Below are 27,633 nucleotides of genomic sequence, written 5' to 3'. Positions count from 1 at the left end.
CTCCTTGCAGGTGTTCAGACCATAGCATGACATGTGTCTCTTGCACAGGGATTTGCAGCTGGAGTGTAAAAACTGACAGAGAGGTCTGAAAGGGTTAAGCAAGGGTGTTTGCCAGGAGTGTAGAGACACAAGAGGAAATTTCTGAAGAAATAGCAGAAGAAAAAAATTACTAGCATCAACAGAAAGAAAAACTTGAAGTTTAAAATAAAAGAATAAAAACAGCAAAATATGTTGGTCACGGTTGTAAGAGTTTATTATGGTAAATATATATTTTCATATTACTTGCTGTATTATATAAAGTCTGCTCTCTAGTTCATTAATGGTCCCATGGAAATATTCTGTATAGAAATGTAGAAGTGCTGCTCACACACTGCACTGTACATTCCAAATGTCATTTCAAAACCATGTCCATGCCTACAGGGTTTTATACAATGTACTGTTTCATTTTGTTTTTAAAACTCCAAACCTAAAATATAACCAAATCCTGGAACTTCAAAAGGCCATTTCAACTTACTCCAATGTAAAGAAAATGTCAGTAGCCTTGTGAATACAAATGCACCACTATCCCACTATAACAGCAATGGGATACCCATGCAATACAGAAATAACTTTAAACAACATAAACACAACCCTTTAAGAAACAGCATTCCTTTTTATTGTCAGAAAAAAAAAAAAAACAGCCAGCATTTTCTGAAACACATCCGAGTGGAAGCATACCAGAAACCATGTTGAAAATGCATGTACACTGTATGACAAGGGGGGACTTTTTCTGGCGTTTCACTTGAGGACCACAGTCCTGCAGAATGAAATGATGATTTAGGAAGCACCTCTTGCATACAACAGGCTTTTGTTTTTTTACTCCTGGATCAATTAAAGCTAAAATGAAAAAAAGGGTCTCTGAACATAGTTAACATTATCAACTGGGAAATGTAAGCGTCATCAAATCAGTGAATGATTATGATTAAAGGATAAAAGAATTGAATCAATCAATATCCAATTCCAACCCCCCATTAAGATCTAACAGACTGAGCATGTTGAGCTTTTCTGACAGCATCTAAAATAGTTCATAGAAGAGACATTGAATACTTTAGTCATCAGGGACATTGCAACACATTACAACACAATGCAGTATTGACCTGGCACTCAAGCAAAGCTACTGCTCAAGACTCCTCATTGGTTTTTGCATGCCTGACCCCAGTACAGTGGAGTTAGAAGAGATCTGCTTGGGTTTTAAATAAACTGCTGCAACAAATCCATGTAGACTAAACTTTTCAACTTACGAAAGCAGATGTGCATGTCTCAAAGCTAAACAAAATGTGTGCATTCACTCAGTAATTAAAGTTCATTGACCAAACAAGTTCAGTAGTAATTAAGCTTTGTGGCTGCGCAACTAGGGTTAGCTTGCATAAGAGTTCCGTTTTGGGTCAGAGTGAGAACACAGAATAAAGGCCTGAAAAGATGCTAAATCCAAAACTTCCCCTGTACTGTTCCCACCTCTTAAGCTATAAAAATATAAATGTTGGAAACACGACCCATTCTAAGCTTGAACAATATCTAAATATCCAGTACAAATTTCAAAAACCATGTGCTTGGTCCCTCTTTACAACCAACCTTGACTAAAGAACAGATGGCGTACAGTAAGCTGTACATTCATTTTGAACTCCTGGTATTAGAACATTATTAGGTTAGAAATGCATGAAGCGAAAGTAAAGAACACTTGAGGTTTGCAGTCTTGCATACAGGCAACTGTAAAATTCAGCAGCATTCAGGACAATACCCACAACTGGAATGAATGAGAAACTAATTCATTTGAGAGGTTACAGTTCAACCGGCCCACAGACCCACTTTTGATTTACTGCTGGGTCAGTTCAGCTCAAGGTTGAAGCTTCTGGAGAGATGTTTTTGAACAGAATCATGTGCCAAGGTAGACTGTGTGCGCGTCCTGCATTTACAATAAAGGACTGAGTCCAATGGAGCGTGTTTGGGGACTGTCCCTCCCACACTGGCTTGAGAGGATCCTGCCTGCCTTTACAGAAACTAACATGGGGGTGCCCTTTTCTGCACACTGCAAATGAGATAAAACTACACATTAATCAAAATTAAACATGGTCTCCAATACACACACAAAAAAGACATATCGTTCATACCAATTGTATACAATTATTTGTTGCTACTTTGTTATCTTTCTGCTCCTCCTGGTATTTTGGTAATTAAACACAACCCCTCAACTTACATTTCTAAATTAAACAAAATATACACACTGCTTTCGACAGAGAAACAACAACAAACACAGAATTGAAAAAATACTTGGTACATCAATAAGTAAAACTATTATCATAATTATACATTGTACTTAAAGTACTAATCATTTTAGTATAAATACAAACTAAATACATTTCCATGTTATGAAAAGGTTTTTGTTTTTGTTTTTTCTGGACAATGCTCTACGCAGTACTGCGTAACTGTCGCACAATTTTAAGAACAATTCACCACATACAAAGTATTTTTTTTTCTCCTAGCTTGTAAAATGGTTTGTTTACGACTCTTCCTTGCAACAAACAACAAAGAACCTTTTTAAATACCAAACTCACAAGATGACAACAGCAGCACGTGGGGTTGCCTCCTGGTGAAAATGTAGTTGGTCACTGGCTGATTATATTATTGAGAATTATTGTATTAAATGCCCCTGACAATGATGGAATGGTCTTCCCAGAACTTAAAACAAATATTCACTGGCCATACAACATACTGTAAGGAGCATACAATTCATGTTTTACATTTTATATATACAGGTAGTGGACAAATAAATGGAAACACCTGGGTAAATGAGGGACACCAAGTATATTGAAAGCAAGGGCTTCCACACAGGTGTGGCTCATGTGTTAATTACGCAAATAACATCCCAGCATGCTTACGGTCATGTATAAAAATGCTGGACAGGCCTGTTTGCCTATAATTATGGCTAGCATGGCTGCAAGAGGAGACCTCACTGACTTTGAAAGAGTGGTGATTGTTGGGGCGCGTTTGGCAGGAGCTTTAGTGACCAAGACAGCTCAACTTGCTGATGTTTTACGAGTGTCTAAGGTGATGACGGCATGGAACTCCAAGGGAAAGACATCATCAGCAAAGGGCAACAGTGGGCGGAAGCGCATACTCCAGGATCGTGCAATCCGTGCATTAATTTGAAGTGCAAGGCAAAACAGGCGAGCAACTGCAGATCAATTGACTGCAAATTTCAACCTGGGGCGCGAGCAGCCAGTTTCATCAAAAACGAGAACTCCACAGACCGGGATACCATAGTGTCCCAACGCCCTATTAAGTGACTTTACATTGGTGTTTCCATTTTTTTGTCCACTACCTGTATGTGTTATATTAATATATATATATATATATATTATTCTGCTTTTTTTTAGCAGATTTTTTAAAATATTCTTCTTCAAATTGCTTCAGAAATCCAATTAACGAACAGTCATCCTCTAACAATTACACTGTTAGTATTCACCCCAAAAAACTATTATTTAATTTAAGAGTTCTGATTCCTTCTGCAAAGTAGCCATTGATTGAGCAGACAGTAGTTAAATATGTCCTCTTCTCTCCATCGGTACACAAAGGCATTCCTCTAGGGGGGGGATTCCTGGTTTAATTGCTCTTTTGATGCTCCTCCACACTTGCCAAAACCTTCTTTCTTTGTCTCATCATGTGGAAGTACAGCTGAGGGAAAACTGATAGAAAAAACAAAAACACAAGGTTTGATTACTGTAGCACAATACCTTCAATATCAGAGATACAAGGTTTTTTTTTGCATCATAGTTGAATTGTCTCTATGGAGCATAAAGTTTGCATGTTCTCTGTTTTTAACTAATAAATATGAATTAACTGGAACAACACAACATTTTCTTTGTGTGCGGATCCGTACTTTTGCATCAAAAAGTTAAAAAAACAAAAATAAACACACAAAACAAACCATGATCCACAAAATTCCCAAAACATGAAGAAACATCCGATAGTTGATTTGTGTTTCGGATATTTGTTCAGATCTCAAAACTATGATTTTTGTTAATAATAATAACAACAACAACAACAACACTACTACTACTAATAGACTATACTTACGTGGAATGTAGGAGACCATTACGAGAATGAGGAAGGTGTAGTAATCAAAGGAGAAGTTGTACTTGTTGGGCAGCGTTACAGAGTACAATCCGGTCTTCTGGACGTAGGGCAGAGCAGCGTATATCGTGAGCAGCTCTCCAGTGACGCCCATGGGGTACAGAACAATGAACAGAGTGTACCTGAATGGAGACAATTCAGAGGAGTGTCTTACATGAAATACAACCACTGCTGCTGTTCTTGCATTTGTGCATTAAAGTTGAACTCCGTTTTCCCCCAAAACATCAGAATACGTTTTATGCATCAGATTGTACTGGAATTGGAGGCCAATTTGCAACAATGATAACATAAATCAGGTTCGATAAAATTAAACAAGAGGCTATTAAACTTAAGTTTCTCAGAAGCTTTAATCCAATGTGCTGGTGGACTTTAATTGTTGATAAGGCTTTAAAAAATACTAAAAAGAAACTGTGTCGTCCAATAAGGAGTTCTAGACAAAATTGTGTCAAAGAATGTTCCTTTTTTTGTTTTTAAGCATGTGATACGATTGTTTTATAGCTATGGATGGATTGATACATTGTTTTCACGTCTCTAATTCAGATAAGTACTTCTGATACAACTGTTCTGTTGCAGAAGCATGGCTCGATTTAGGATTCTTGGTGCAGAGGGAGGGTGATCTCTTTATACTGCAGTTAATCTTGGCTGTTATCTTGAAGAGCTCTCTGCAGTTCAGGAGTGCTTGCGTTTCCATTACCTGGCCCACTTGATGAGGTACGGGAGGTGGTTTAGGAGGCTGAAGGTGTAAAAGGAATAGCGGATGATTTCTGTTACTGTCCAAGCAACTACAAAAAGCAGAACACTGTCTTCACTTTGTACCTGCAATAAGAGGAAGACAACTTGAAACACAAAGAACATTTAAGTGAAAAGAAAAGTATCTGTTTCTGTAAAAGTGGAATCCCAGGAAGTACCATGCTTCTAGAACGAGATGATAAATAACACTGGGGTTTCCTTGGGCTTTAACCATTTAGTATGAATTTCTTCTTAATAAACATCTGTCTCCATCCCCATCATTCTGACTAACTGGGATGGGAAATAAGACTCCTATGAATGGACAAAACTTCTATGCAACGGGAATCTTGTTTCCATCCCTGTGCCAGTAGATTTTTGTTCTTTTGCACCCGCTGGACAGCACAAGAGCCACTTCCCAGGGGGAACTGCTTGTTTTCTCTTGTTCTGCACAGTATTAACTGTTCAACTTTGAAGAGCGGCTGCAGGAGGAACTGCACAAGTCAGGATCATGCTGTGCTGCTGTTGTGTACAGTCCCACCTCTCTCACGCTGTGGGTGACTGCCCAGGTAAGGAAGACTCGGGACATGACTTGGAATCCAGTCAGAACCACGGACGAGGGAACAATTCCTGCAACAACAAAACAGCACAAGTTTAAAGTAATTCAGTTTATTGAAGGGGACATGGGATGCAGTTTTCCAATGTGCAGCTTTTGCAGTGATTACAGCAATTCAGAAACCTATGAGATTGGACAAACATTCTTTGCCATACTACTGTCAAATGCAGTACAGCACCTTACTGTTTCTGTACATTAAAAGCACAGGAACAACATGGATGAAACACACACAAAAAAAGCTAGCGACTATATCTGGCCAGCAGATGGCACTACAGTCCACACAATTTGCAGTTAAATAATCTTAGCAGTAGCCTGGTGAAAGATTATTCAAAATGATCGTTTTTGTGCAAGTTTCATTTCTGCTGGGATATGCTGGCACCAAGAACATCGGAAACAACCGTGATGTTAAAACTGTAGAAGCACCTGGTGATCCAAGTCACATGTCCCATTAGCTTTTATCTTACCAACATTTTTTTTTCTTGTAATTTTGGAGGTTATTTCATAATACTGGGTAAAATGTTTAAAGCAAAGTTAGCTGAAATATGACCTACCTACAGCACAGTGTAAAATCTGTAAAGAGAGAGAGACACACACACACACAAAACAATTAGTTCCATTGCTCAGAACATTCTTAAATAATTTCTTAAATCACATTTTTTTTCAGGGATTTAATGAGGAGGTTTATGCCATGCTACTAGTGCGCTGGTTATGACTGTACAGCACATTGTCCATTCACCCAGTCAAATTATTCAGGACCATACCTCTATGCATTAACATAATCCTAACTGTAACGTATCAGACTGCAACATTGCTGTTCAGTCCGCAGAGGGGGCTGTTGAAATGCTACTTCTCTGTGCGGCAGATGCTCTTTCAATTGTGGACGTTCCTGGAGCATTTGAATAAACAACCTGTGGCTGTAGAATCGGTGCCACTGCACTGCCGTTCATCAGGGCTGAATGAAGACTTACAGTACGTGACTCGACTGGCAATCACACCAGTTCAAATACAGAACACAAGTTCTTTAGGCTTTAAAAGAAAACCAATGAGTTATACAACTGGAAAATTTTAGAAAGACCCCCCCCCCCCCTATTCCTGTACTGAATGCTGTTTTGCTGCATGTCAGTACAGAACAAAAAATTGTAAATAAATAAAAAGAAATAAATAAAGATTTTATTCTTGTTATTGCTTGATATCTTTGTTTTCACTTTGACTCAAAACACAGAAGCACAAATATAAAATATAATAGGACATGCGTACAGCACTTTCCACTTCCTGTGTTACATGTGATGTAGCCAAAGTAAAGTTTACAGTCAGGTGCTATTCTGTACTGGAAACCATGTGGTGCCAGGTGCGCTTCCATTACCTGTAACACAGGCAATTAATAGGAAGATAAAACACTGTGCCAGCATCAAACCTACAGTGTTGCAGCAGGACAAAATGTGAGAATGCTGTTTGGTAAAGAAAAGAAAATGATTACTTCTCCTTTAAAATGCATATGGCATAATGGAGAAACCATTGAACTGCACTGTGTTCAAACTCTGGCTTAAGCTAAAGAATCAGGTGGTCTGTTCTAAGCCATTAGCGTCTGCCAACAGTCTGCCAACAGTGCCTACGATAAGAAGTGGCCAGATCATAAACTCTGGCCTGTTATTGGTTGAAAGCAAAGGGTCAAAAGTTCAGCTCCACCTACCTCGAGGAGTGCTCCAGTCTGGAAGAATTTCAAGGGTCTCTCTATTGAGTAATACAGGCCATGGTAACTGCCTTTGGAAAGATATGCACGCACCAAACCAACAGCTATAACAAGCCACCTAAAATGGAAACAACTGTTACTTGAACAGCTTTGATAAAAAAAAAAAAATGCAAAATGTGGGCATTGTGCACCGACTCCAAAGATATGCACTGTTGTCAGATCCCCTCTGTTCCACTTATCTCACATTGCTTCACACTCAGCATGCTTAGAACTCAACGGGTGGAATTTAAGAGCTCCTGCCCCCTGACAGATTACATCAGGATGTGCTGCTGGAGGAAACCCTGGAAAGCTGAGGCAGAGATATTGAACTTACAAGCCTCTCCCTGCCAGTGTCCCAATCAGACAAGGACATAAATGGGCACATCTGGCCACAAACATTCACAAAAGCCCATGACAGATCTCAGCTGTGAGAGGAATATGAACAGTAATTGGCTGTTTTTGCCTCAGGATGAGGCAGCATAGTAGGGCAGCAGTGTGGCGTAGTGGTTAGGGCTCTGGACTCTTGACCGGAGGGTTGTGGGTTCAATCCCTGGTATGGGACACTGCTGCTGTACCCTTGAGCAAGGTACTTTAGCTAAATTGCTCCAGTAAAAACCCAACTGTATAAATGGGTAATTGTATGTAAAAATAATGTGATATCTTGTAACAATTGTAAGTCGCCCTGGATAAGGGCGTCTGCTAAGAAATAAATAATAATAATAATAATAATGAATCCAAATGCGCATGATGGAGTAATTCAACTGTGTTAATTTTATTTTTCAGCTCATAAGGATCTGGAGAACATCTGAAGGGTTTATGTGAGCCACATTGGTATTAGCGCAACACAAATGCATTACATTATGGAGTAGCGCAGCAAACGAGAAATAACAAAATGCATGTTTTTTTTGTACAATTTGATTTATCAATGCAAATAAAAAAGGCTAGGAACAAGACTATTGACTTTTTCAAAATGCTGCTGCTTTTGAAATTGCTACGTATTGCTTTACATTTAAACCCGATCAATATTTCAGTCTAAAAGACACATTCTAATGATACTGGCGTCACTGTAACTGCACAGTTCATGCAACTACACAATATGAATCAATAAAATATTTCTTGCAACAGAAAAAAGCTGCAGTTGGACCTGGATTAAAATACAAATTGAATGTAAAAATCAGTCAACAACCAGTATTTTAAAAATCAATTGCATTACCTTGTTTTAGAACTAGCAACAGGATCACTGTGTTCTTGTATTAAATAGCTTGTTTTTTTCACTTGTTTAATTCGGAACATGCAGATATTTAGAAGAGAATGGAAAGAGGACTATTGATCAGTTTGCTGATTAAAGCCTTGTAAAGTACTGACGAAACACAGTGAAAATAAAATAGCACAAAGTCCAGTGACACACCATTTTCAATACCGGGTACCTGCCTGCTTATTGCACACAGCACAGTCTCACGTTCGTTTGCATTCTGTCTATATAAGCCCCCCCATTTTTTTTTGTATTTCTGACATATACGAGTAAGGACTGATTAAAGCTGCTTTTCATCGAATGGACCCACAAGTAGTTTTAATGCTATCTAATTCCTCCAAGACTGAATACATATTCACACGGCAATAATGAACCATTGCACTTTGTGTCTATCAGGTTTATAGTGTAAGATTAAATGTGCGTTTAGCCTGTACCAGTGTTCATATCTATTTGGTAAGGATTTCAAAAGCCCTGTCTTAAAGATGCTTGCATGAAAAATGAACAGAACTGTAAAAAAAGAAGAAAAAAAGCTACATTCAGTCAATTTACTAGAACTTAAGGTTGGACTTCCTGTTGTACCAAATGAATCAGGATCTGATGCAATGAATCCCTCTAAAAATACTCTGAGGTCACAGTGGCACACTTTCAATTATTTCATTTTTTTTTTTTTACATATAAAAGTTTGGGGGTTAGTGTCTTCAAATAAAGAAAAGGGTCTTCAGTCTTCTCTCTCTCTCTATATATCTATATCTATATCTATATATATATGCAGAGTTCATGAGTTTCTTATAAAGATAAAAGCAAAATTCACATTGAAAAATCACTAGTTATTACTGGTTTCAATCCCAGTTGCAGGTATTTTCCATGATGACCCCAAAGGGAACAAGCAACCTAGATATACTTTCAGACTGCGTACCAGGAAGCTGGTACAGTAGCTGCCTGTTGCAGGCATGGTCTGGTGGTCTGGTGGTACAGAGGCACTGATTCAAGGGGCTGTAATATTGTACCTATATATATATATATATATATATATATATATATATATATATATATACACACACACACACACATACACACACACACGCAGTGTACAAAAATGTTACGTTTAAAAAAAAATGGAGGATATACAGAAAAGGTTCAAATGATTTAAAAAAGCATTTATTTCTGGACGTTAAAGACAAAAGCCTTTTCAGCTGTGTTTGCATGCATATATATATATATATATATATATATATATATATATATATATATATATATATATTAAACTAACGTATATGAAACTGCCCGTATCACGAAAGAGGTTAATCCGTTTCTTATTTTGCGTGACAGATGCTTGTGTTCTGAAACGACACCCTGGCGGAAGAGCCCAAATCCAGGGAACGAGGCAATCTATTTTTCACTGCGCTTAGCAGAACTATTTAATCTGTACATGTTTTCATGTTAAGTGCTTCAATGGTAGAAGGATATTACCAGTGTTACGCTACCATCCTGCTCGACACCGCTGGGGAATTTGGTGATTTTTGTATTTTCTATTCCCAGATCTGACGATTTACTTGTTTGTTTAATGTATTTTGTGTAGTAAATGAATTATACCATTGTAGTACCTTATTAGGTACTTGCACTGCAGTACGGTAGGTACTAGGAAACATTGCGAGCTGTTGTGGGTCAGTGAGGGTACATGAATCTTTCCTTTTACTGTCTCTGACGAACAAACGCGCTACATTTTTTGTCAATGTATATTGCTTTTGAGAAGTACCTTACTGCACCGAAACCAGCGGTCCAAAAGAAAATCCGGATTCAAATAATAATAATATAGCACTACTTAATTACTACATGAAACAGTAGTGGGAAGTTATTAAACATTTGAAGGTGGTAGAAGTGATCCAAAATGCACGTCGTCTTCATTCATTCGTCCAATAACCAGTTCCAGCAGTAACAGTAAATCATATTTTTTTTGCCGTAATATTTTACATACCCCGCCGTCATCACCACATTGTAGATGACCAGGTAGGCTGTAGCGAGGGCTCCCGGTCCTTTCTTCTTTATTGAAGCCACATCATTTTGAGCTGTTCTGCTGGTCCCCTTAGCAGGTGCTGCCATGTCTGCTCCGCGCTTGTGAATCCCTGTGTGTGTGTGTAATATATTATTTAACTGCCTGTCTGACACTCCCTTCATGTGGACAGAAGGTGCTTGAATCCCAGACAGCGTCATCTACCGGAGAAATACAAACGGAATTGACCATGCCTGGTGTAGTTCAGTCATTTTACCGAAAAAACAAAATCAATCAGAAACTTATTTATCAGTTTTTTTCTTGTTTTACTATATACTTCCATGGCCATGGTGTACCAATGCTTCACCAAAGTAAACTTAAAAAAAAGTAACGTCTAACGGTCAACGGTCTTGTTTAATGACACAATGTTTTAAATCAGTATTGTGTGTAGAAAAAGCAATTTTCCTCAACCATCACTTAGGTACATATAGGGGCCTGTTTTATTTCAAGGGCACATACTGGCTCTTCTGGTTTTTCATTGTTGTCAATGTCGTTGCTGTTCATAACCTGCCGGAACAAGTTTGTGAAGAAATTGCGGGAAGGGGAAGGTCAGACAAATACAGCTGCATCCACAAGTGCCACTGGCAATACAAGTAATTCTGCTTTTTGTGGACCGAATGAAGACCCATTTCTTGGTTAAAATGTAAAATAATGAATGTACTGAAAGCTTGCTTTAACGATAGAAAAAAAAAACACGTTTGATAACATTGGTTGAGGCCAAAGCTGAATGAAATAAAACAAGCCACCAGAAGAAAAAAAAACCAAGAAAGAGTTTAAATGAATTTGGAGCGGTGAGCCAGCGATCTTTTGACAGCTAATCAACCCCGAACACCCGCCATCAGGAAGCTCTCTTTCTGCCTAGATGTTGATTGCGATTCAGTCAAACCAGCTTTACTTCGTAAGCAAATGGCATTTCGATCAATCTTAATTAAATGTCTTGCCTCCTTGGTCTCACTTCAGCGTCTAAGGATACAATAATTGCACATTCACGAGTCAATTAAAAACCTAGAATTACTGCACAAAATATAATTCTGTGGCCAGCCATTTCGGTTGTCAGCTCTTTTTTGCAATTATGCTTTTTTTTTTTAAATTAAGATTTTGGGGTTGGTATTGCAGCAGCTGCAATAGAAGTCCACAGACACACACATATACCAATGGCACTGTGTTGGCATTGATAGCTAATAGTTGGGTTAACTTACACTGGTATAACCGCATCAAACACCTTTATGTAGGGGTACTGGGCTAGGTTTTTCCTTTATCGGAAATGCGGTGTGGAGCCAGGCCTATTTGGACCTAATGTATATAGGTGACAGGATAATATAGCCATACTCGCAGTCACAAAATAGTGTAAATAAAATTCAGCCCATCAGTATCACACACAATCACTGCCCATCTTGTAACTCATGTTCGCCGCTGGAGGGCATTCTCGTAACTTCGAATAGATGTGCTGAGGTGGCTCATTATCTGCCTGCGCAAAAATCTTCCTAAATAAAACAAATTATAATGTAAAGTTAGTATTCAGTTGTTTATGAAAATGATAAAAAAAAAAGAATCAAGCATAGCAAATTGAAAAACAATACTACAGTAAGAACAGACTTGTGTGCAGGCAATGGGTTAGCCGGTGGGGTTTACGGACTATCAACTGGTGAAAGTGAGCGGAGTTGGATGGATGCGGAAGGGTTTTTTCTGAGTCCTTCATAAACAAACACTATTTAAAAAAACACGAAACGCCGTGTACTGCTTTAAAGGGACTACAATGCCTTTGTTTTCGGCGAATCCGTTTGACCAGGATGTGGGTAAGTCAACGCAGTTTGTATCTTTTGGGTTTCAACCCTGTGTTTCCATGGAAGTAAGTCCGATGTTTTTAGTGTCGTGGCCTGTACAGCTGAGTCCAGTGACTGTGCGCTCATCTCAGCCTCGTTGATTGTACTGATTAATAACAAACAACGGCGTTGGTTTCAATGACAGTATTTTCACTATGTTGTGAAAAGGAAACAGGGAAAACTATTGGGATTTCTAAAATGGCCGACTTGTATAACTAGTTTTTGTTCACAAACATGACATTTAATGCTGGCTTGTTGACGATTGGAAAAATTGAAATTCCGGGTAATGGATAGGGGATTGCAGTGACACACGACGTATAGTGAGTGAGTGGTGCTTTACCTGTCGTACCCCACTGAACACATTTTGTGCTGTTGCTAAATGTAACGTCATGAATATGTGCCCGCTGATTTGTAATTTGTACTGCTTATGTTCAAAGTATACCGTAAATAAACCACTCGTTGTTGAATATACCAGTGGTGGTAAAGTTGTTATTACGTGTCACCGTGGTATTTAAAATTTATGGTTCGACTAACTTATTCATTCTGTATTCTAATGTGACAAAGACGACGTCAAAGCACTAACAGTATACGACATACTCCTTAACCCTTTAAGTTAATTCTCAAGTGTTTATACTATCCATAAACTTGAACATTTCCTCAATGTAACACGTTTCTGGTAAACTTGAAATTGGTTTTGGATGATTTTTAATACAGTTTGCAAAGTATCATAACCTGTTGGCCTCAAAAAAAAAAGTCTACCCTGTAATTTACTGTTATAGCCCTAAAGACCATGACATATCCGAGGTGTTCTTTGTTCTAAAGAGTGAGGAGTATGTTTTGACTGCTGAAGTATCTGGTGACTCGGTTCCATTCACTCACTTACTCACTCACTCGTGAGAATTAGAAAATGCAAAGCACATCCACCAGTACAACGCCTATATACAGCTCTCTCTCTCTCTCACACACACATAAGGTACCGTGCAACTTTCATTTAAATGGTAAATATGTGTTTGGACAGAGAACATAATTGATATCATTATGAAAGCACATGCAGGGAGACAAACTTGTGCAAAATAGAGTATGGGATTAAAAAAAAAAAAAAACACCTTTCCAAAGCATACTGTGTCTGAAAGACAATACCACATTTCCGTTTGTCACAAATAACCCCTAGTGCTGACGTATATAACGTATGGTTTTGAATATGAGCAAGGCTTCCAGTATCACAGACTTTCTGGAATGCTAACAAAAGCATTGTTTTCTATTCGAATATATGGTGTCCTGCGTGCAAAACGGCTTTAGGCAAACCGTTTTGCACTGCATGAAAGCAGAGCAGGGAGACGTTATTTCAGATTTTTTTTGGTAGCTGGTATTTTATTTGTTAACTGCTTCTTCTTCACAGAGAAGGCAACGAATGAAAACAACACAGTAGAGGACTGGGGCCTTATTATGGACATCTGTGATCGTGTTGGAACTACACCTAACGGGTATGATACAAGTATAACTTCTGTTAATGGAAATGGTTATAAATGACCTATCCTTTCAGTATGAATACTGTTTAATTTGTCATCAGTTTAACGCATGGGTATTCACACCAGCATATTATGCATTACCTTTGAGGCAGACTGAGCAAGCCTGAGCAAGGTGGACTTTCTGTATTGAAGTCAGTATAAAAGTGACCACTGGGGTGTGCACACATAATTTATTCCCCCCATGGTGCAGTGTGTTTGTTTGACATTTCCAATTTGAAAACCTTTATCAAACTCACTGTTTCGTGAGACAGTCCCAAAGGTAAATTATGTGGGTGAAGTTTAAGAATATCAAATACCCATTTAACGTAATGGAATAATTCGCAGATAAAGCATTCCAAACCCTTGCATCATGAAACCAGTCTTTTAAATTTGATCTAATTCCCAAAGCAGTTAAACTGAGGCTGCCACAGTACATTTGCAATCAGATGTTTTACAAAGGTCGTGTTTTTAATCAACTATTTGTCAATTAATTGACCTGCTTCCAATATTACCCTGATAGTAAATTGACAGCCCTCATTAAACTGCCACCACATTAGGATTTATTTTTTATTTGATTTATTTATTTCTTCGCAGACGCCCTTATCCAGGGTGACTTACAATTGTTACAAGATATCACATTATACATTATTTCACATTATACAGATATCACATTATTTTACATACAATTACCCATATATACAGTTGGGTTTTTACTGGAGCAATCTAGGTAAAGTACCTTGCTCAAGGGTACAACAGCAGTGTCCCCCACTGGGGATTGAACCCACAACCCTCCGGTCCAGAGTCCAGAGCCCTAACCACTACTCCACACTGCTGCTGATCCTTGCATGAAGTTAAATTCACTGGTACTGTACCTGGATTGTATGTGAAAAAACATTGTCTGAAGTAGGGGTAGGATTTTCGAGTAATTTAGTCTGAATGTACTCAAATCCATTATAAAATAACATGTACAGTACATTTAAACCTTCAACCAGAACTTGTGTTTGGCTTATCCATAACATCCAAACACTCAATTATAGCAGTGATGAAAGAAATAACAAGCTTTTTGTCATTTTTTTTAAAGGTTTATTTGACATTTGTTTTCTAATGATGTTTTTTTTGTTAAACTTTCAGAGCTAAAGAATGTTTGAAATCCATCATGAAGAGAGTAAACCACAAAGTTCCACATGTTGCAATGCAGGCTTTGAGTGTAAGTGTCAGATACGAATTATGTTTTGCTGCTGAAGCTTGTGCCTTGAATGTCATGCAATGTTAAAAATACTCCGTCCAGCAGATTAGCTTTGCATTTCATAAACATTTATTTGAATAAGGATATTTGATGCACACATTTAGTCCAATGTCCAAAATCCTGATTGCATGAGAATTATTCAAGTTCACTGTGCAAATACAGTGGACAAACCCACTGGGTTAAATCTGTGTCAAAACCACTTCATCTGTTTGCATACAGCTGTTTCTATAGTACATACCATTGGATACAAAGAGATTCTGACATGGCGATTTGACTTTTATTGCTAAACTAGTTCAGAAAGTTATGCAGGAAAAAAATCTTTTTGGAAATTCAAACAATCAGATCCACTTGTCACTCTCAGCTAATGTTATCCTATACCCACCCTGCCTGAATTTTAAATGGCTCTGCTGAAGTCAAGGATCTTAAAGTACAGGGGCGTTCTTTATGAATGTTGGACTTTTTACGATCATCAGCAACGTGCAGTTCCTGTTTTTTTCACTTTATTTTTGGAAAGTGTGCTTTCAAATATGTCAGTCATATATCTGCTGCACAATGAGCTTGGTCTTTCCCATGCTTTATTACTCCCAGTGCCATGTATAGGACTGGTCCCTGTACCCCCTACTGCCTGGTCAGCATGTCTCTGCTAGGCTACCTCAGTTCTGACTGGCCCATTACATATCAAAGGAGCATCATCGTTTAATCTGACTAGTTAAATGCCTGACCGTTTTATGTATAATATTAACTGTATACAATCTTCATTCTATAAATCACCTTAAGGTTAACTTTGAGAAAATATTATATTTTCAGTTGCTGAGCGCCTGTGTTTCAAACTCTGGGAAGATTTTTCACTTAGAAATATGTTCTCGAGACTTTTCCAGTGAGGTCCGGAGCATATTAAATAAGGTACAGTAACTTACATTTTTTTTTTTGTTTTGTTTTTTTGTAATATAGGATTAAGTTATGATCTCTGTAGAAAATATACTGTTTAATAGTTAATAGATATTGTAAAAATAAAAATGTCATGGTAAATTATGTAACTCGGAAGTTAGGATAGTCTGCGCTCTGTAACGTCTATTTTAATAAGAACATAAGAAAATTTATGAAGAGAGGAGTCCATGTGGCTCATCTAAGCTTGTCCTAGTAGCTGATTGATCTCAGAACTTTGTCAAGTTGGGTCTTAAAGGATTTAAGTGATTCTGCCGCAACAACATGACTAGCTAGCCCATGATCTAAATACTCCTGGGGCCGGTTTTTCAAAATTTTTAATCTGGATAACAGTGATCCAGATTTTATAATCGAAATTACTTAAAAAAAAAAAAAAAAAAAAAAAAACATGAATTTTGTAATCGTAATTAATTGTAATCTGGGTAAATGTAATCCAGTGACATTTCCTGAAAAAAATGTTTATCAAAACAATCCAGATAAAAGGAATCTCGATCAAAAAATATAGGATTACAAAATCTGGATCACTGTTATCCAGATTACAAGTTCTGAACGGCCCCTGGTGGTATCAGAAGGATCAGATGGGCCCGTTTTTTAGATATTAACATAACACAGTGTTTTCAGAGTTTATTATAATACAAACAATGTACTTCATTGTACCATGTACATTTAAATAAACATTTTATTTTAGGCTCATCCAAAGGTTTGTGAGAAGCTGAAGGCGTTACTGGTGGAGTGTGCGGACGAGTTTCAGAAGGACCCCCAGCTCAGCCTCATTGGTGCAACAATCAAGTCTCTGAAGGAGGAGGGGGTGACTTTTCCTAGCTCTGGCTCACAGGTACTGGATTTCAGTCACATGAGTAGGGGTCAAGAGCTCAAGGGTGGATCCCTCTCTTCAGAATTTTCTCATTTTTTTTAAGGCATAAATGTAGCACTTGGCCTAATTTCAACACCTCATTTAAAAAGTTCAGTGTATATTTTCTGGTACCTGGGTCAGGCTTCGTAATCAATGATGACAACCATGTGGTCTGTACCTGTCTAAATGCATAGCGGACTGAAAAGGGAACCATCAAAAGGTACATTTTTGTACTGTTGTAGCCACTATGCTAGCTGTCATGATTTTGAATCCTCTTTTTTATTTATTTTTTTATTTTTATTTTCCCTGCTCTAGAGTAACTGATTGGTTGCATGCAAATTATTTGCAAATATGCTCCTCTGCTAATGTGGGAAAAATTTGCATTCTGGTTTAAATTCAGTTGAATAAGGTTAATGTCAGTTCCTGGATGCTTTTGAGAAATGACCCAAATGAAAGGAAGTTAAAGAGAAATGGTTAACAGCAGGATGAGTGTGAACTTGCTGCTAGTGCCAGTTTAGGCCATCTAGGTGGTGCTCCTACACTAGAACCACTACAATAAAGTGAAACATTGTCTTTTTTATGTAGTTCTTTGTGCAGCAGCTGTAACTGTGTTTTTTGTTGTTGATAGATACTAGAGTCGAAACAACCTTTGATTATTGGAGAAAGGAGCATTGCAAGACATTTGAAATGTGAAATGTTTTTTGAACTTTGACAAGACTGCATATATTCTAAATCGTGTAGTACTTGAGAGTATGAGGGAATGTATGCGAATACCTGAGTTGGTGTATTGTTGTCCTGTAAAATGACAAACTGTAATATGATGGGTTTATTTCTGCTGTTTTGATAACTACAGAGTACAGCTTCTACAAAGACCAATACTCCTTCACCGAGCAACATTGCAGATGATGATTTAGCAAAAGGTAAAGGTTTGGCAAACCCTTTTTTTTAAGATTTCATAAAATAAAGAATAATTGATTTAATAAGTTAACATGCATGTCATTTGCTCCCCACCCCCCCACTCCCTCACTCCCCATTTGTAGCTATTGAGCTGTCCTTGCAGGAGCAACAGCGTCAGCCAGAGACTCGACCGCTTGCTATGCCAGCAGACCCACCCTTCAATAACAATAAAGACTCTCGAAAAGTCCGTGCCCTCTATGACTTTGAGGCAGTGGAAGACAATGAACTCACGTTTAAAGCAGGAGAACTTCTCATTGTTCAAGATGACAGGTACCTTCCCCTTTAACTCTCTCCCAGGAAATTATTCTCATTCTTGAAAGGTTTTTTTTTGTTTGTTTTAAACCAGTGTAATGTAATTCTTATGGTAAAATTATTTTACCAAATATGACATTATTTATAACAGTCTCTCATTTGTAACAATTTTAACCACATGCTGTATAACATACTGTGGAAGGGTGGCATTGCGGTCAAAACTAGCAGTGGGAATAGCACTTTTTATGATTTAAAGAAAAAAATGAAACAAACTAAATTAATTAAGCAAAAGATCCAGAATAAAGCAGCAGGACATAGAGCGCAATCTGCTGCTCTCAGTCCTTTACTTAAACTAACGAACCCCTGCAGAAAGGGTCTGGCTCTTCTTTTATACCACATGGCCAGGTCTATGTGACAGTCACTGAGACCCTGGCCACATTCTACATGTTCCCCTCCAGTCAGGTCAGATGAACCAGTCCAGCCACATTTCCACATGGCTGGCTTGTCTGCCTGTTGGAGGGGAAACCCAGAAACCATGCAGGGATTCAAATTAAATAATCCTTGCGTTTTAAATACAAATATTTACAATAATGACACAAATACTGTGTGCAAGCGTTCATTTGAGGAGCTTTAGCCCTTCCGCACATACCAATAATATATAGGAGTACTAAAATTGAATCTCAGACCATACTGTTAAAAAGTCTTCATTCATCAAAGAACTTCTACACCCTGAGACATGCAGGGACATCATTGCTTGTGATACATTTTCACCATAAAAATACCAAACTCCTTCATTTCTTATCCAATATAGTAGGATATTGCTGCATCTGATTTTTTATATATATATAAAAACATTTTTTTTCTTAATCAGTGACCCAAACTGGTGGAAAGGAGAGAACCACAGAGGAGTTGGACTGTTTCCTTCTAACTTTGTAACAACTAACCTGAACGCAGAGCCTGAACCAGGTGAGAACATTAACAATGTACTTGAATCTCATATGAGATTGACAGATTCCCATCCTTAAAGTGAACCATCAGTGGAGACAAAAGTAGCAAATCAAATGTGAAATGTAATGGTTGGTATTTCCTGGCAACATAACTAACCTATGTATCTTAGTCCTAAGCAACATACCTAATCCTCATAGCTTTGCATTTATCCTGTATCATTTCGTTCTCATTGAACGATGGGGTGTTTCAGTGGAGTTTTGCCCCGATATGTAAAAGTTTAACAGGGAAAGCATTAATGTAACACACTTCTGTTGGAATGCTTTGTTCCCCCACCATTCTGAAGGTAGAAATCCATCCAAAGGTATAAAAGCAGTATGTGCACATCAAGCTTGCATTACTTGACATTTATTCTTTTATATATATATATATGTATATATGTATATGTATATATGTATATACTGTATGTGTGTGTAATATATATATTCTATAAAGCCAGCTGATATGAAGTGTGATATCACAGGTGCTCATGTGCCATTGGCTGTTGGGGTCCTGGTTAAAGTAGAGTGCTTTCAAACACCTAATACAGTCTTCACTTTTTAGTGGTATTTGTAGAGAAAACCAGTTTGCCAGAAGAAACAAAACAAGAAACTAAAGAAGAACCTGAACCAGTTTTCATAGATGAGGTGCGTATTCTTTAGTAGTAAGAATCATTTTCACAGTGTCTTTGTATAGCACACGTGTAGTGATGAAGCAGACGTTCTTACACATTTTAGATTTTTTATATTACATATAGAAATGTAGGTATTTACCAATTGCATGGTAATTGTTGCATGCTAAAATGTTAACGTTAGTGGTTACAGAAGGCAGGTGCTGTAGCACTTCATATTGAATAAGGTATTTCAAGATTAGTGCTGGTCTGTGAAACCAGCCAGTGATGTGTCATTTTGAAACTGATGGTACTTTATATCAGGCATTCATTTGTGTGTTCAGGAAAAGATGGACCGAACCCAGCACTTGCTCCAGAACACTGACCCTGCAGATACAAAGCCGGACTCTGCAGAATTGATACATTTGGAAGGTAATTGGGATAGTGCCTGGCAATCCAAAAAAGAATCAGTTATTTAATATTTCCCTTCTCTTTTTATAAGGGAAATCCTGCTTTCCTATAATAAATAATACTAACAAAGCCTGTAATGCTAACATTATGCTGTTAACGGTTGTCCTAGCACTGGATGTTATTAGGGCAATACGTACAGTATATTGTTTACCTACAATATCCTTTCTTCACTCCTGGCAAAAAAAAAGAATGGAAATGCTCCCCCCTTCAAATGAATAATGGTGTGCTCCAGCAGGGTGTTTTCTGTTCATGGTTGTGATCCACAGAGAGAAGGTTTTGATTTGTAGTAGACTGTATTGATGTTCATCTGTGCTCATAGGTGTTAGCCCACCCTATTGTTGACGCAGCTTTTCATTTTCCCAAAAGATGTTTGTCAACAGATGGGTCCAATGATTGATGAAAAATTAGAAGAGATTGACAGGTAAGTAAAATTGCACACTATTTCTGACTTCTTCAGACACTTTTCTTTTTTATGCCATTGTATTGAATGTGTAACTGACTGGTCTAGTGATATCCATTAGTGTGGGAATGGTTTAATAATTGATCTTGAAGGAGACAAATCCCTAACCGTAATCCAATGTAGTGAGGGAATTTTGGATCTGGGTCCTTGTTTTACTTTAAGAGCACAGTTCATTTCCAACCAACTTGTGTGCTAACTTAGTGAGACTAACCGGTTTACTGTCTGGTCAGGTTGCAACCCACACCTTTTTACCTGGCTATAAATAAATAAGCAGACATTTGCGCACACATTTGGACTGTACAGATCAGCTTAGAAGCATGGTTGCTGGTGTCAGTCTGTTAGCAAACAGTTGTTAATGTGCAGTTTTTAGAATTAATTGTGAAGATGACAGTGGAACAGATTGGGGTGGGGGGTGGGGGGCATGAATAAAAATGCCTTTGCTCACTGTTATTCGTTTTTTAAACTCTTTTCAGAAAACATTCAGAGTTATCAGAATTGAATGTGAAAGTTCTGGAGGCCCTGGAACTTTACAACAAGCTAATGCATGAGACTCCAATGTATTCCGTCTATTCTAAGATGCAGCCTCAGGCACATTACCCACAGACGTCAGCTGGTGTCCCAATGCAGGTCAGAGCTCCTCTGTGAATATAGCAGGAGAAATGAAGGACGGAAGGGTTTGACAATTATTAAAGAAGAGTGTGTGGGGTATTTTTAGCAAAATAGTATTATAAATATTTTGTAATCTTAGGAAAGTTGTTGCAATCCAGGGTGATTCGATGTAATTATTGTTGTATGACATTAACTGTCTCCTTTCTTTTTAATTCAGAATTTGCAATGGAAAATGTTAGTCGCATACAAATGTAAAATAAATATGAATCTGAAGAGGCTAGCGCAGTGTTGTCTTTGTTGAGTCTTGTTTGTTCCTAAAAATCATGATAATTATAGGGGTGTTTTCTACACGGCATGTGTTTTTTTTTTTTTTTTTTTAAAGATATTCCTGTGTTCTTCCCTTCTCTGCAGGCATACCCTGGTGCGACTCAAAGTGCAACATACATGGCTTCAGGCATTCCCCAAGTGACTCCTGGCCAGGGCTACAGTTTAGGACCTGACCAGATTGGCCCTCTGAGGTCACTTCCTCCAACTGTTAATTCAACAAGCCAGCCTGGCCAGACGTCATACATGAGGTATCTTTGCTATACCTAAAGCCTATACGTGCTGCAGTAAGATAATTAATGTATTCCTGCCAGTGAGGGCAAGACCTGTAATTCACAAGAGTTATAGCCTCAAGTGAATTATAAATTGTATTTCTCTTTCCTTTTTATGTAGGAACAGATGTTTTATCTTTTTTAAACAGCCTGCTTGCCAGTACTGAATTCTTTATCGTAGCATGCATGCATTTTTATACCTAGATATGTCTGTCTCATTAACATAGTGTAATTATTACCGAAACTTGAAATTGTACAATTTTTTTTTTTTTCTTTTACACAGCGCTGGTATCAATGCAGCTTATATGAACCAGGCCCCGGGTGGCCCCGCCCCTTATCCACAGCAAGTAGGCGTGGCTATGGACATGTCATCCTATCAGAACAGTAATCCCAACATGACTCAAGCATCCAGTTATCCAATGGCAACTCAAGCTCATCCCGCCCCACAGCAGCAAGCTAACTATTACCAGCAACCTCTCCTTTAGACAACAAAAAAAAACTTTAGTGCATTTCATTGAAAGCAGTTAAAACAACAACAAAAAAAGTTTGATCGCATGGTTTTAATCATGGCATTGAAATATTCCTGTTATAGTTGGCAGATCCTAAGACATGACGTCAGTTTTGACAGTTAGAGAATGGAGTTGGCTGTCTGAAGTCGGGAATGAAAACCAGGTGCAGAAGTCCCATGCACAATTATGAATTTTTGTTTAGTTTTTAAATTATTATTTTAAAAACGTTTATTAATTTGAAACCAATATCTCCCTAGGTTTCTCTTGCCATTCTTAAAGCCTTTCTTTTTTACGGTAAAAGGCATCTTAAACTAAATAATTGCTGTCAATCTAAAGGCCCCCCCACCTGTTAATAAGGATCAACCGCTACAGAGTGGCATTAGTGACTTGTTGCTTTTTTTTGAGGCGCCACATGTGTGCTATTATTATTATTATTATTATTATTATTATTATTATTATTATTATTATTATTATCATTATTTCTATATTAAGCAGACGCCTTTATCCAAGGTTACTTACAGAGACTAGGGTGTGTGAACTATGCATCAGCTGCAGAGTCACTTACAACTATGTCTCACCCGAATGACAGATCACAAGGAGGTTAAGTGACTTGCTCAGGGTCACACAATGAGTCAGTGGCTGAGGTGGGATTTGAACCGGGGACCTCCTGGTTACAAGCCCTTTTCTTGAACCACTGGACAACACAGTACCGTAATTGCATACAGCTTTTCATTAACAAGTTAGCCAGTTGTGTCCTAAAGATTTCTCTTGATTTTATTATACTGTGCTTTCACAATTTAAACATACCCAGTGCCATCGGGATTGAAACGTATGGTTAAATTAACAGAACAGGTGCTGACCCTCCTTGATAACAAATTGAATCAAACTCTGCAAAATTAAGATCTTATAATATCTGGCTGTCAGAATGGCACATAACTTTGAGATATTACAAGTGTTTTCTTTTTCTGTTTTTTTTTTTTTTTCTTTTTTTGCCAAGATTCACTTAATCTACATCCGACGTTTAGAAATATAGGTTTGGGTGTTTTGTTATTTTGTTGTTTTTTTAAATCCAGAATGTAAAGCCTTTAAAATCCTTATAGTGTAAAAACATCCGTGCTCTCTGCTGATCATTCTACTGGATTCCACCCTGTTGTGCGTGGTTTACTTTCTACTGTAGAGAAGTGGGATATTGCACAATTCATTTACACATTCAGCTGTTTAATTGTCTGTATGTCTTGCAATCAATCTTTCTACTGTCCTAATTCTGTGCATTCCAAACACATACTTTCACATATAGACATCGGTAACTAGCAGTGGCAGGACATCTTTTTATAAGCTGTTGCTGTCATGGCCTAGATAATACAGCATTGAACAGGCTTGTTTGGTTCTACAGTACACATTTTGATATGCAAAGACTAGTTTACGCTGCACAGTGAGATGGAAACTCTAGTTCTAATGTTAATTTAATATTTGTAAATGACAACTCATGACATAACTTATTTCTTTGTGTTCTTTTGAAAAAGATAAATACATGCATATGTACCTGCTTTACTATCTGTATGCAAATGAAAACTGGATTGAATTTTAATTAGGATCTCTTTCTCTGGAATGTCAGCCCTCTTATTCAAATGTAATTTCAAGCAACACAAGCAAATTGCAACTATATATATATATATATATATATATATATATATATATATATATATATACACACACACAGTGCCTTGCAAAAGTATTCAGACCCCTGACCAATTCTCTTATTGCTGAATTACAAATGGTACATTGACATTTTGTTCTGTGATATTTTATTTTAAAACACAAACTCAATATCAATTATTGTAAGGTGACATTGGTTTTATGTTGGGAAATAGTTTTAAGAAAAATAAAAAACGGAAATATCTTGTTTGCATAAGTATTCAACCCCCACACATTAATATTTGGTAGAGCCACCTTTCGCTGCAATAACAGCTTTAAGTCTTTTGGGGTAAGTATGTACCAGCTTTGCACACAGTGTCGGAGAGATTTTGGCCCATTCTTCTTGGTAGATTTGCTCCAGGTTGTTCAGGTTGGTTGGACGATGCTTGTGGACCGCAATTTTGAAATAGTGCCACAGATTCTCAATGGGATTGAGATCAGGACTTTGACTGGGCCACTGTAGGACATTCACCTTTTTGTTCTTGAGCCACTCCGATGTTGCTTTGGCCTTGTGCTTGGGATCATTGTCCTGCTGAAAGGTGAATTTCCTCCCAAGCTTCAGTTTTTTAGCGGACTGAAGCAGGTTCTCTTGCAGTATTTCCCTGTATTTTGCTCCATCCATTCTTCCTTCAATTTTAACAAGATGCCCAGTCCCTGCTGATGAGAAGCATCCCCACAGCATGATACTGCCACCACCATACTTCACTGTAGGGATGGTGTGTCTTGAGGCATGGGCAGTGTTAGGTTTGCGCCACACATAGCGCTTTGAGTTTTGGCCAAAAAGCTCTATCTTGGTGTCATCTGACCACAAAACCTTTTCCCACATCGCAGCTGGGTCACTCTCATGCTTTCTGGCAAACTCCAGACGTGCTTTCAGATGGTACTTTTTGAGTAACGGCTTCTTTCTTGCCACCCTCCCATACAGGCCAGTGTTATGCAGAGCTCTTGATATGGTTGACTGGTGCACCATTACTCCACTCCCAGCCACTGAACTCTGTAGCTCCTTCAAAGTGAGTGTTGGCCTCTCTGTGGCTTCTCTCACAAGTCTCCGTCTTGTCTGAGCGCTGAGTTTTGAGGGACGGCCTTTTCTTGGCAGTGCCTGGGTGATGTGATGCAGCTTCCACTTCCTGATTATTGATCCAACTGTGCTCACTGGGATATCCAAACACTTGGATATTATTTTGTACCCTTTCCCTAATCTATGTATTTGTATTACTTTATCTCTAACTTCTGTAGAATGCTCTTTGGTCTTCATTTTCCTTCAGATTCACAGCCTGACCAATGATCCTTCCACAGTGGGGTTTTTTATCCAGAAAATGTGACAGCAACTTTAATGGTTCACAGGTGGAGGCCAATGGTAAGGTAATTGTGTCCTCGTTAGGGCAATTTCTTTCATCGGTGTAAACTGGGAGCTTCCACAGCACGGGTTGAATACTTATGCAAGCAAGATATTTCAGTTTTTTATTTTTCTTAAAAATATTTCCCAACATAAAACCAATGTCACCTTACAATAATTGATTTTGAGTTTCAGTGTTTTAAAAGAAAATATCAAACGGAACGAAATTTCAATGTACCATTTGTAATTCAGTGGACTCTTGACCGGAGGGTCGTGGGTTCAATCCCCGGTGGAGGACACTGCTGCTGTACCCTTGAGCAAGGTACTTTACCCAGATTGCTCCAGTAAAAACCCAGCTGTATAAATGGGTAATTGTATGTAAAAAATAATGTAATTGAATGTAAAAAATAATGTGATATCTTGTAACAATTGTAAGACGCCCTGGATAAGGGCGTCTGTTAAGAAATTAATAATAATAAGAAGAAATGAATAATAATAAAGAATTGGTCAGGGGTCTGAATACTTTTGCAAGGCACTATATATATATATATATATATATATATATATATATATATATATATATATATATATATATATATATATATATATATATATATATAAATAAATAATATGCAAACATGTTTCAAACACTGATGGACATTGGGGAGCCTGAAGTACAGTTGCTGTTAAATTGTAGTGTGCTTTATGTTCATTTCATCTGTCATATTTTAATTATATAAATTTGGAGAAACATTTATTTTCCTGACACATGCAGTCCTGTACATTAGATTTAAGGTATTCTACATTATTGTTATTGCACCTTACCTTTTATATAGCTCTATACAAAAATAATAATCTCAGCCACAGGCTGCCTTCCTTTCTGTAAAGAAACAGAAGAGGAGTTCATTTGAAAAGCTGCTGTAAACGATAAGCAATATCATATGCAAGGTTTCTTTTGGAAGTTTTTATTCAGTGCTTGCACATACTCTTGTGAACCATTTTTTATAACATTGAAATTCTTAATCTCTTGTTATATTTGCATTGTACAATGTTTCATTTGTAATTACTGGTATATACTAAGAAGCCTTTAAAATAAACGTCATCCTGTTTTAGGAGGTTGTTGAAAAGGCTGCCTCAGTGGGTTTATTGTCTTTTTCTGATTAACTTTTTGTTCTCATGCACGATGCAAAATCACTGCTTCATCCACAGAGCTACTCCAGGTGAGTTTGCCTCATACTTGCCTTGAAGGCAGACTCTCACCCTTTAGAGAACAGAGCAGTTCAGGGTCCTGCAATGCTTGTTACTTTCTGTAAATGTGAAAAAACAGATTATATAATGATGATGTTGCTGGTTACTTTAAAGCTGCTGTTGCTGCTTAATCTAATGAAACAGCACTTGAGCTGGTCTGAATAACAAGATGTCCTGTGCTTGTTATGTTGTAGTGTCTATCTCTATATTTGGGCTGTCCAATTATGCAAAAACATTTTTGAGGATGTGTTGTTTTCCTATTGTCAGAGGTATTTGTCGGTTCCAGCAGTACAGAAATCAATTGTTTGCTTTGAACTCATAATTTCAAAATTGTTTATTTTCCGAATGAGAGGAAAATTTGCTTCCAATCAGCTTTTAAAACACTTAAAGCAGAAATGAATTGCCATTGATTGGTATTCAATTGCAAAGGTGAGGGAAGGACAGTTTTTCTTGTTTTGAAATTAACGCATTAATGAATTGATTTTTTTTAAAATACCTGCTGATAAATACTACTTAAATGCAGTTAGGAGTATGAGTACCAGCACACCCCTAGATCTTTGAAATAGCCTCACTTAAAAAATTCAACTTTTCAAAGTTTTTTCATAAGCAGCCCTTGTATTAGAAAAAGGACAGCAGTAAATCTAGTGAATAATCGGGTGAAACAACAATAACATAATGATAAAGAACACACCTCATAAGAAATTCAACACGTAAGAAATAAAATATTAAGAAAACGACGTCAAGTCTCTGCTTTAGTTCCATATCATGAACTAATGCCTGTTGCTGCTATTTTACAAGAAATGAATTTAAAACCGAAATGCTGGTCCGTTTAAGAAACGTTTTTTTTTTTTTGTTTTTTTTTAATGAAACTATTGTTTTAAAAATGGAACTGTATTTGGGGTTCAGTACTTATTAATCTGATTGTGTCTTATGAATACATCCATTTAACTGCATAAATTGTAATCCTAATAAAGATAATCACACTAAA

General features: G+C 37.6%; 2 protein-coding genes across 2 annotated transcripts; one reads left to right on the top strand and one right to left on the bottom strand.

The window, feature by feature from the left end:
* Nucleotides 1–235: 235 nt before the first annotated feature.
* Nucleotides 236–10,645, bottom strand: LOC117403104 (very-long-chain (3R)-3-hydroxyacyl-CoA dehydratase 2-like). The gene is made up of 7 exons (XM_034005070.2): nucleotides 10,469–10,645; nucleotides 7,203–7,320; nucleotides 6,064–6,082; nucleotides 5,438–5,526; nucleotides 4,865–4,986; nucleotides 4,114–4,292; nucleotides 236–3,722 (listed from the first exon to the last, which is right to left on the bottom strand). The coding sequence occupies exons 1-7, from the start codon at nucleotides 10,591–10,593 to the stop codon at nucleotides 3,640–3,642; spliced, it is 735 nt and encodes a 244-aa protein (XP_033860961.1). The 5' UTR covers nucleotides 10,594–10,645; the 3' UTR covers nucleotides 236–3,639.
* Nucleotides 10,646–12,079: 1,434 nt separating this feature from the next.
* On the top strand, nucleotides 12,080–26,527 carry LOC117404353 (signal transducing adapter molecule 2-like). The gene is made up of 14 exons (XM_034007210.3): nucleotides 12,080–12,339; nucleotides 13,766–13,850; nucleotides 15,006–15,081; nucleotides 15,928–16,023; nucleotides 16,754–16,900; nucleotides 17,772–17,838; nucleotides 17,959–18,145; nucleotides 18,999–19,093; nucleotides 19,676–19,758; nucleotides 20,066–20,153; nucleotides 20,559–20,613; nucleotides 21,126–21,279; nucleotides 21,673–21,836; nucleotides 22,141–26,527. The coding sequence occupies exons 1-14, from the start codon at nucleotides 12,300–12,302 to the stop codon at nucleotides 22,340–22,342; spliced, it is 1,539 nt and encodes a 512-aa protein (XP_033863101.2). The 5' UTR covers nucleotides 12,080–12,299; the 3' UTR covers nucleotides 22,343–26,527.
* Nucleotides 26,528–27,633: the final 1,106 nt, after the last annotated feature.

This window comes from Acipenser ruthenus, chromosome 10 (genome assembly GCF_902713425.1).
Source record: "Acipenser ruthenus chromosome 10, fAciRut3.2 maternal haplotype, whole genome shotgun sequence".
Lineage (NCBI taxonomy): Eukaryota > Metazoa > Chordata > Actinopteri > Acipenseriformes > Acipenseridae > Acipenser > Acipenser ruthenus.
The sequence above is the reverse complement of the archived record's forward strand: the minus strand, read 5'-3'. Positions and strand labels throughout refer to the sequence as shown.